The 11,674-nt window shown below is 33.0% G+C and overlaps 2 protein-coding genes across 2 annotated transcripts; both read left to right on the top strand.

Annotated features, from left to right (window-relative positions):
- Positions 1–9,255: 9,255 nt before the first annotated feature.
- Positions 9,256–9,708, top strand: LOC140435980 (KRAB-A domain-containing protein 2-like). Its single transcript, XM_072524692.1, has one exon. The coding sequence runs from the start codon at positions 9,256–9,258 to the stop codon at positions 9,706–9,708; it is 453 nt and encodes a 150-aa protein (XP_072380793.1).
- Positions 9,709–10,130: 422 nt separating this feature from the next.
- LOC140435981 (uncharacterized) lies at positions 10,131–10,868 on the top strand. The gene has a single exon (XM_072524693.1). The coding sequence runs from the start codon at positions 10,131–10,133 to the stop codon at positions 10,866–10,868; it is 738 nt and encodes a 245-aa protein (XP_072380794.1).
- The last annotated feature ends 806 nt before the right edge of the window (positions 10,869–11,674 follow it).

Here is an 11,674-nt window from a genome sequence, read left to right on the forward strand (position 1 = left end):
GCCTGCGTTGGTGTACGGTATTAAAGTGTGGCCTGTAAAGAGAATTCAGGAAAAGAAGACGGAAATAGCTAAAATGGAAATATTGCGGTGGACGTTGGGTAAGACTAAAAGGGACAGGATCAGGAACGACTTAACTAGGGAAAAAGCCGGAGTGATTACAGTCTCAAAAAACATCCAAGAACAAAGACTGCAATGGTTTGGTCATGTTAGATGTATAAATGAAAACTATTTGGGACGAATTAGATGAATTATAGAGCTGTAGAAGTTGATAGAAAGAGAGGTAGAACAGTAAAACGACCGTAGAAGACGATCGTTTTAATATTGCTTTCGGTGCTAGTTGTGTTACTTTGTGAATTTATTTAATTAGTGCAAATTAAGTGCTTATAAGGTCCATAATTTAGAGTTGCAAAAAATCTAATTATGGAAGAAGCCACTATGGCTGGCCATGAACCGCCCGACAAAGTAAATAGTTCTGAAAAAACTAATATGGATGATAACATGTCTGTAACTACTTAATAGCTTTAGAAAACCAGTACAAATCCAGCGATAAAGCTCCATTCTTTGTTTATATTGAACATAAAAATAAAACGATCGGTAGGTTATTTCTTATGAAGATCAGACTTTTTTATTAAATGATCCATCAATAAAAAACGACGTAATTGACATAAAACAATTGGTATTATTAGGGTAAAAGTCATTTTTAAAACTTATTCTATTGTAAATAAAACAAATAATTATGATTTAATAAATAAAAATGACCTTATAGCTTATATCCCAAAATTATATACACATAGAAGTATGGTTGTGCATTATCTAAAGGATGTAACGAAACATAACAAACAACGATGGCACAAATCAGTAGGTACCAAGACAAATAATAATTGCAGAATTTTTAGGCAACGAGGCTCTACAAAAAATAATTAATTTATGCAATTTCTGAGTAGATCCATACATACATCAGGAAATGCAGAGCTATTAATATCTCAGATATGGTCACTCTTCGAAGCAATGTAAATCCACGAACAGTAGATGCAAAAAATGGGACTGAGACAAGAAGATGGACTGTCGTGTCTCTTATTTAACCTTGCACTAGAAAAAGTAATTCGAGACTGCCATATTAATACGAATGGCACCATCTTTAATAAATCTGTACAAGTGGTCGGATATGCAGATGACATAGACATTATAGCTAGGTCAACAGAACCTCTGATCGAAGCAATTCGATCACTAAGGGCGTCTTCACTGAGAATGGGTTTAAAAAAAACGCACAGAAAACCAAGTATATGTATTGTACTACATTAGGCAACCAGATAACTATACTATTAATTGATGATCTGGAACTGGAAGGTGTGGACACCTTCGTCTGCCTGATCTCGCTGCAGACCAAAGACAACAATGTCAGCGAAGAAATTAAAAGAAGAATAGTGCTTGCCAATAAGTGCTATTATGGCTTGAGGAAACAGATGGCCCCAAAACTACTCAGAAAAATTAAAGTTACCATATATAAAACACTAATAAGGCCAGTGTTAACACACGGGTCAGAAACGTGGTCACTTACACAGAACGACCAAGGATTGCTTAAACGTTTCGAGACAAAAATTCTAAGGAAAATATATGGAGGAGTCCAAAAACAGGGTTTGTGGCGTAGGCGCTACAACTTTGAGTTATACAGAAGTTTTGGGAAACCTGACATTGTAAAATGTATTAAATTAGCACGCCTTCGATGGATAAGACATGTAATTAGGCGAGATGAAGATGCAACGATCAGAAAAATTTTCGACCGAAGAGGACCAGTGGGAAGACGAGCCAGAGGAAGACCAAAACTTAGGTATCCAGATAACATAGAGGATGATCTAAAATCCATCGGCGTTAAAGCATGGAGAAGAGTTGCCAGATATAGGAACGAGTGGAAGATTGTTCTGAAGAAGGCTTTGGCTCATAACGAGCTGTAATGCCACTGATGATGATGATGATGATGAGGTGCAAAAAATGTACAGGCACCTCTCATACAATAGAAACTTGTAATGAAAATAATTATTGCATATATTGTAAAACCAACGACCACACGTCGTTGTCTAGAAAATGTCCAATATACAAAAAACAGAAGAAAATCAAAGCAATAATAGCAACAAAAAATATAACCTTCAGAGAAGCAGAACCACATAACAATCCAAACTAAAATAATAACTAATAATAGATTTTCTATTCTAAATAACATTTCCAATTTTCCCAGCTTACCTACCTCGTCTAACAATGCCCCAAATTTCCCATTAAATAAACCGGTAAGAAGAACTAATAACACAACTAATAAACTTAAAGCAACTTCTTCACCAATTTTACCTCATGCCTCAACTGGTAGCAAAAGACCTACACCTAAATCTAATCCTATAATACCCAATCCCTACAGGGACAAATTTCTTGACTCTAAAGAGAAACTTTTATTTATTACGTGTTACAACTCACATAAATCAATATACCAATAATCCATCTCAACCCATATGCAATTTAGAAAATGCAATAAGAAAACTTATTTCTAATAATTTAGAAGAAACAGGTACTAACACAAAAACGGATAATGTAGGGACGAGTGACAATAAAAGTATTCACTCGTATTATTAATTTCAAAATGCACAGTCAATCTTCCTTAAATATTTTACAATGGAATCGTAGATCGTTAGTAAGTAATAGAAATAATCTCGTAAATTATATTAATAATTTTCATGCAAATATTATTATTTTATCCAAAACTTGGCTGAAAAGCCAAATGGATTTTAAATTAAAAGGGTATAATTTTGTTTCAAAATGCCGTGAAAATGCCTATTGCGGTGTAGACATTTTCATACTAAAGGGCATTAATTACTAAATAATTAACGTTAAATATAATTTTAATACCGGAATAGAAGTGTGCGTAGATTTACTTCCTAAAATTAATATATCTTTTGTGTCAATATATATACCATCAGACATCACAGTAGAAAAGGCTGATTGGATACATTATTTATTCGATTATAATAAAACAGTTTTTTTGGTGATTTTAATTTCCACCGTTACATGTGGTGTCCAAACCCGGATGACCGTAATGGTAGAATATTAGTTGAAAGCGTGGATTTTTTCGAATTAGTCTCTCTAAATAACGGAATATCTACTAGAATCGCCCCAAGTGAGAATCATTCTGCCGTTGATTTGACTATCATCTCAGCTACATTAACAAATCGTATAAATTGTCTATCCCAAAGTAATCACTATTCCCCGACACTTTGAGATCCGATCATTTTCCTATTAAAATAGAACTAAAAATTAACCCTTCTTGATTCCCAATTAATCCAACAACAAAATGGACGATTGCCGCGCTGACTGGAAGATATTACAGATATTTTTATCAACTGATAATCTTTGATGATTAGAACGATGAAAAGACGGCCCAACTTTTTTATACTCTAGTCTCTAGTCGTTTTCAAATCCATGTCATCAAAAACCTTTTACTCCTTTAACTCCAAGGTCTTATTGGTGGAATGAGGAAATTAATTATAAAATAAAAAAAACGATCAACAGCCTTGAAAGTGTATCGAATGCAAAGTAATTATAATAATTATATAAATTATAAAAAAATATTACAGCCCAAACCAGATGATTATTTAAAATAAAAAACAAAATAGTTAGATAAATGTTTTAAATAGTCTTAACAAAAGCACTCTCCTCTCAAAAATATGGTCAACCGTAAGATTAATTTTTATTAGTACAACAAAAAAACCTCAACTTTCTGAAGATCTCATTAAACAGATAGTAACCAACTTGCACCTTTATCTGCCCCTGGTATTGCTAAGAAATTTTTAGTTTCAATACTACTATAGATTTCATATCAAAACCTTTTACTTTTTCAAAACTAGATTTTTCACTAAAAAAGCAGAAATACAGCAGCCAGTTTAGACGGTTTCACTTATAAGATATTGGACAAATTGCCGTCAGATGCCAAAGATGTTCTCTTACAAATCTTTAATAGTAGGTGGTTGAAACAAGCTCGTCTATCGAAAGTCATGCATTCTCGCTACGAGAATTACAAATTTGAGGCTAAGAGCAGACAAACGTAGTAGAGGAAGACCACCTACACGTTGGGCTGACGACATCAGGCGTATCACCAACAATTAGCAACAAAGAGAACAAAATCGCATATAATGGAGCAGTTTAAGGAACATGATGTCCAGCCGTGGACGTGATAAATAAAGGCTGGATGATGATGATGATGATGGTCGAAACAAGAATATTGCGATACTTTTAAAAATATAATATGCCCTTTACTCAAATTCAATCTAAATCCAGAACTTCATCATTTTATAGATCTATTCCCTTATTATCATGTGTGACAAAATCGTTTGAAAGGATAATAAAATTTAGATTAGAACATTTTATTGAAAGTAAATCAGTTTTTCCCTACTCACAGTATGGATGCTCTCATACATTTAGTTACGGATATTCAACTCTGTATTTTATAAAACGAATTTGTGTTGTTTGTTTCTAGATTTAAAGGCTTCATATGACGTGGTTGATTTGGATATATTATATTCAAAAATGGTAACGATAAAAATATTAAATTTGTATGTGAACAGGAAAATATACTTACGTGACCATAGAAATGTATTACACGGTCCAAGAATATTATATAACGGCCTCCCATAAGGCTCAATTCTCAGCCCTTTATTATTTAATGTTTATACTGCAGATTTACATGGCTTGATGGATGGAAAATGCAAAATAATTTAATAAGCAGACGATATATATTTATATATCGGCCATAGCTCCTACGATTGCTTGTTGAATCTAAAACTTTGTTTTAGCAACATAGATAAGTGGGTTAAAAAAAATGGTTTTTAGTGTATTGCAAGAACAATCTTCAATTATATGTTTCACTAGACGTAGACCAAAAATCAGAGGCTTCATTATGTTTTCCGTTTAGCAGAAGAGTATAAGTATCTGAGCATTATCCTAGATAAAAAACTTTTATGGTCCAGCCATATATAAAGTATGTAAAACAAAAGTGCAAGCGTGGAATTAACCTTCTGCTTTTTGTATATAAAAAAGGGTAAGATGAAGATCAACATATCTCTTTAATGTTTTATAGATCCTAGATACAAACCATTATGGACTGTGGTTGTATTCTTTATGGTTCAACATGCAAAACAACTCTTTTACCACTAGACAGATTACAATTTAAATCAATAAAAATTTGTTTAAGAGCTATGATGTCTTCACCAACATAAACAGTTCTAACAGCAGCCCAAGAACCACCTTTACAAATACGTAAGCAAATATTAGCCAATACACGTCTAATAACGTATAGACCGTTTAATACAACTATGGTTCACAAAATAGGTTTACTTTTGACAGAAAATTTAACAAATTCTTATTGGAGAATTAAAAATTTTCCTCCTCTTGCAGAATCTTTTATTGGTACGAATTTATACCCATCTTACATATTACAGCTACCAAAATTTCTTTTTACGAACAATTCCTTAAAGTTCTGATAGACGAACCAGCCATTATATTGCCCTCTTATTAAGATTTGCCAATTTTAACTAATCTGATATTTAAATCCATCCTAAGCAAATTAGGGGAAGATTTAACAATAATGGATACAATTGGATCACAGACTGATGAAAGTGGTGTTTTCGCATTTTTTGTTTTAAACAACAAATATATTAGAAAATATCGAATCCCTGAATATTGTTCTATTTTTACAGCCGAAGCTGCTGCCATTTCGAAAGCACTAGTGTATCACTAATCATTGTGAGAACATCGTAATAGTATCAGATTCTCGGGCAGTATTACAAGCTATTCGTAGCAATCCATTACATAATTTACAAAACTTCATTATGCTTTATATCAAAAAATTATTACATAAACTAAAATTCATAAAAAAAAACAGGTATTTTGCTCTGGGTCAAAGGAGACAGTGGAGTAATAGGAAACGAATTAGTGGACAGCATGGCAAAAAATACATCAGAGATATCAGAAATTACAAGCATTTTCTTTTTTAAAAATATTTTTTCTCTTATCAGGAGTATTGACAGGCAAAAATAGAGGTCAAATTATAAAGAGGAAAAAATACTCCCCATTTTAATTTCAACTATAATAAAGTACATTACTCGTTAATAACCCGGCTAAAATTCAACCACGACCTCTTTCCAGAGCATTTGCATAGGATTGGAATCTAGAAATCTCCCTTCTATCCGTGTAATAATGAATCTATCGGAAATTTGAACCACGTATTTTTCGATTATCTTAATCATAGGGAACAGACTCGGAACCTATATTTAGGTTTAATCGATCTCAACATTAGCCTACCAGTTAACACAGTCAGCAATCTGTTATCTTATTCTGACAAATCTATAGATAATATTCTAATCAAGTTTATAAACGATTCTAAGATGACGATTCTAAGATAAAGAGAGGTAGAGAAAAACCGAGGAGAGGATTGAATGACTGTGTGGTAAAGGAATTGAGAGAGAGAGAAAGGTTTAGGAGAAGAAGAAAATGCGATGGACAGAGATAAGTGGTGAAGAAGAGTAAGAAATAGCGACCCCTGAAACGGGAAAAGCTAAGGAAGAAGAAGAATAAGAAGTCGTCCTTCATTTAGGTAAACATCTTCGCCGTCTACAAATCTAATCACACAAATACTTTTTGAGTCATTTGAGAGTTCACAAATATATTGTATGTGTTATGTAAAATTACATAAATAAAAATGATTATTTCAAGAACGAACATTTCATTTCATTTTAAGATATTTTTCCAATTAATTTCAATATCAACGTCCCCATTTGCGAAATAGGTTAACATCCAATATATTGTTCGGCAAGCAGGAAACAAAAACGAATTCAAAACGGTGGTGAAAATTGCGGAATTTTGTTTGCGTTAAATTCTCATTTGAATCCATTCAGAGCTGGAGCGATATAAAATCGCCACGAAATAAAATTTCCCAAAATTGGTGGAAACATCAGGTCAATGCAACCATCAGTATAAAGTAACAAGTGTTAGCAATTTTACCAAAGTTAAGTAAGTGTAATGAAATACATGTATTCGCTATCGCAGTTTTAAAGTAGGAATGGTCAAATGGAAAGTGCCAAGTGAAGTGAATGCAAATTCTATAGGACCAGTTAAGATTTATAGCAATGACTACAAGGCGATAAAAAAAACAGGTAAGCCAAAGTTAATATATCTTCTAAAATTCATATGATGCATTCTTTTAATTTTTTTAACTGTTTTTTAATTGAAAAATAAAAAAGGTAAAGCCATTGAATTAGATAATATTCTTGGTGAAGTGTGGAAAGTTTTGGGATATATAGGAACACGTTGGCTAGCAGGTTGGCTTAGTACAATTATGGAACTCGCTTAAATGTCAGACAAATGTAGTAACACTATATTAGTAAAGCGAAGAAGATATACAATAATCCACAATGTACAGTTTAGTTTAATGTAAGGCAGATCAACAACAGATGCAGGTGGAAAATACAGGAATAAAGAAAGAAACACATTAGATATTCATTGATTTTAATCAATCATATATGATTCTGTGGTGGGCTCAATAAGAAAAAAGTTCCCGGTGAGTACGTGAAGATTGTGAGAGACATGTGAGAATATGTGGGAGAGACTGATCAGTCCTTATTTACCCTTATTATTGTTGGATCAGATAACAGAGAAAGTACATGGTTATATTCCTTGGTGCTTAATGTATGCTGACGATGTAGTGTTAAAACAAAATACTAAAAGGGAACAGAACTGAGTGGAGACAAGCTCTTAAGAAAAAAATTTTAATACTTAGTAGTACAAAAACAGAGCATTTGGAATGTTATTTTAAAGATGGAGTTACTACAAATACAATGATTACTTTGGATTGTAAAATGATTGTGAAAAGTAATAATTTTATGTATCTGTGATCTGTAGATCTGAGTTAATGGAAAGTAGATGCAGTTAAATGCAGTACCCAACACTGCATGGTGGGATGAATGAAGTGGAAAGAAGCAAGTGGTGTGTTGTATATAAAAAGATTCCAATCAAACAGAACGAAAAATTCTATAAAACAACCATTAGACCAGCTATAGAACCAAGCCATAGAATGGATGTGGCTTGGATGGATGAGTAGAGTGATAAAAAAAGGATAAAATTAAGGATACGTTTACGAAAAGAAGTCTACGGGTCTTTCGTAGGTCTGACCATTGGAAAGTGCATATCCACATACACAAATTCGATTTTAGGAAGCGTATTAAATAATGTTTAGTGCACTCGTTACTCGTCTGTGTAGTAAACTTACTGGTATTAGACCAGGGCATTTAGAACAAAAAACATGGGAATAAATCGATTTTAAAATACAGCATCTATCGACTTACAACTTGTGCATTGTGTTCGGGATTACGCCAGGAAAAAAGTCTACTATTTAAAAATGGGTAGAAATGTATAATTGCATTTACAGTGCATAAAATGCCTCCAAAAGTTACTAGGGTTACTGCTAAGGCCCATCATCTTCTGGAGTTTTAGGGGGTTTCGGCACCAAACTTATGCAAACAGAGTGCTCGGAGGTTTTCGGGGTCGCTGAACACGAATATGACGTAGGTGAAGGTCTCTGGAGTATGTGGTGTCCAGGGTAATGAATAACAACGCCAATGCCAAATAATAACACGATCAAATAAGAATCTACTAAACCGATCTTAATATATACGAAAAAAAATTGTCAGTTATAAACTGAGTTTATATTTATAAATAATAAAAAGAAGTTATTAACTTAACATAGCTATTTTAATAAAAATTCAATAGATTGTAAAAAAAATTATTTTTTTCAATATTTTGAACTTCCGCTCAAAAGTTTAAATGCTTTAGAGATCGCTATTCTGCTACGGTAAATATGATTAAATGGGAATTATTAATAATTACCGGTTACTATTAATACAACCCGAATAGATAGGTAAAAGTAATAAATATACCAGAAATAATCACATTGACCGGTTATTATTAATAAATCCCGTATTCAAACGGTAAACGTAATAAATGTTGAATACCAATAAGTTCTTAGAAGCTTGCGTGGTGGACGGAAGTAAGTGTATTGGTCACTGCGACATACCAGTGTTAAAATAAGGAGCGCGTATTACCACAGTGATAGTAGATCTGTAGTCGGAAGCGGTTCTGTGTTGTTGTAAAACATTTTTGTTTAGTTGAACAAGCGGTGTGAAGTTTCGAGTGTTCTGTGCATACCTACTAACTTATTTTACAATGAGTGATTTCGAGTCCATGAGAGCACGATTTAGCGATAAAATTGATACGCTTAAATCTGGAAAAGGAAACAATCATCAGTTGTTCACCGTAGATGAGTATTATGCATTTTTAATGAAAGTTAAAATAACCAAAGACAAGACTTCTCACAAAACATCTGAAGAATATCAACGGTTATCACGGTATGATATTGTAAAAATTGGTAATGTCGAGAAACTCGTTGTGCCAGTAAAAAACGACAGAGATCCTATTGTTTATTATGTATTTATGGAGGAAACTTTCGATATCATTCACGAGACTCATATTTCAATTGGACATGGGGGCCGCAACAGAATGATGAAAAAACTTAAGACGAAATATAAGAACATCACTGTGGTGTTTGTCAAGGTTTACTTAAATCTTTGTGTACCTTGTCAAAAGAAAATAAGTATTCCAAAAAAGGACTCGTTGTGAAGCCAATTTTAAGTAGTGCAGTAGTGCATTCGAGATGTCAAGTCGATATTATTGACATGCAGTCACAAGCGGACTATAAATTTATTATGGTCTATCAAGACTATCTTACCAAATTTGTCCAGCTCAGAGCATTAAAAACCAAGCGTGCCGAAAAAGTTGCGTACCATTTGTTGGAAGTGTTTACCAAATTTGGAGCTCCACACATTTTACACAGTGATAATGGTCGAGAATTCGCAAATAAGATTATTGAAGAAGTCTGCAGTATATGGGAGGAACTGAAAATTGTCCACGGAAAACCCAGACACAGCCAGTCGCAGGGTTCGATAGAGAGAGCGAACCAAGATATCGAAAAAATATTGGCCGCATGACTGGAAACAAACAAAACGAGTCAGTGGTCGAAAGGCATAAAGTTCATCCAATTTATGAAAAACAGAGCTTACCATTCCGGCATTAGCTGTAGTCCATACGAAGCACTATTCGGTTGTAAGGCTAAAATAGGATTAAAAACATCCTTACCTGCTGGTACTTTAACTGAAATTAAAAGCGAAGAAGATATAGAAGCAATATTAGCAGATGAGTCCGATGATGCTGATGATGGAGCAAAGCACCGTGGTAATTTGGATGTTAACAGTACAACCGAGAATTCACAATTAGCGAATGTTGAATATCCCGGTAACGCTAACAGCCCAATAGAATATAATAATGCATGTGCAATAGTTGCTGTCAATGGGGAAGACAATAACAATAGGGAAGACAAGACAATTGGAGAAAATGAGGGACACGAAGAAGATGGCACTGAAGTTGAACTTACAAAACAAGCTGACAGAATGTTAAAGCATTCTAATGATAGATTCCCTGTTGCAAAAGTAGGTGAAAGTGTTAGAGTGCGAATTCCAGAAGTTGATAGAGCTAAGGCCGATAGCCGAAATATTATTGCCATTATTATTTCTGTTAAAGATGAAAGGCTGTATAAGCTAGGCACCAAGCATGGTATTTTAAACCAACTTTATGCAAGAAACGAATTTACCACCTGCAAGGAAACACTTATTTCAGTCAATAATGTGCCTGCTACTGAAATAAGTCTCAGGGAATGCGCCCGTAAAGATTCGAATTTAGGTGGTCAAAATACGAGTTTGTTAATACTTTACATGTCTAGTTAGGATTTTTGATTGATAATTTTGTTTAAGGGCATAGGCACAAAATGTCCCCTGACAAAATGTTCAATGTGGTTTAAATGTATTTATTTTTTTCGAATCTTAAGAAAACTAATAAATATTTTTGAAAAATTTAAAGACAAAATGAAAGACGATTACAGAGGGCCGAAAGTCCCTGAAAACTTCTATAATGTTTATTTTAATAAGTTACAGTTATTTTTAATTGCAAATATTTCATTCAAAAGAAACTTTTTATTTATTTTTTTTAAAAATACTTATTAGTTTTCTCAGGATTCCAAAAAAATTAATAGATTTAAAACACATTGAAAATGTTGACAGAAGACATTTTGCGCCTTTCCCCTTAAGTGTTTTAATTGTTTTTACTTATTACGTGTCTAGTTAGGTTTTTTTTTTATTGGTAAATGTTGTTTAAGTGTTTTAACTTTCTTACCAAATACAAGTCTATTTTTACTTGTTTGTTACCAAATACAAGTCTAGTTGGGTTTTTTTAATTGATAAATTATGTTTTTAATAAGGTGTTTAACTTTATTACCAAATTCGAGTTTTTAATTATTACATGTAAAGTTAGGTTTTTTGATTAATAAGTTCTGTTTAACTTTATTACCAAGTTTCATAAATAAACAGTAGCGAAGCCCAAAATGTGTTTTTATTACATTTACCAGAGCTGTTAAGATAGTATTAATAATAACCGGGTAATCTAATTATAAAGGCATTATTAATCACATAGACCAACTGCTAAGGTTATTATTAATACAGACCGGACTTATCACATTGACCGTAATATATATATA

The sequence above is a fragment of the Diabrotica undecimpunctata genome, chromosome 3, assembly GCF_040954645.1.
Source record: "Diabrotica undecimpunctata isolate CICGRU chromosome 3, icDiaUnde3, whole genome shotgun sequence".
NCBI classification, from domain to species: Eukaryota; Metazoa; Arthropoda; class Insecta; order Coleoptera; family Chrysomelidae; genus Diabrotica; species Diabrotica undecimpunctata.

Bases quoted from the DNA above. Each gene is read 5' to 3' on its own strand.
- LOC140435980 (XM_072524692.1), top strand. From the start codon at position 9,256: ATGAGTGATTTCGAGTCCATGAGAGCACGATTTAGCGATAAAATTGAT.
- LOC140435981 (XM_072524693.1), top strand. From the start codon at position 10,131: ATGAAAAACAGAGCTTACCATTCCGGCATTAGCTGTAGTCCATACGAA.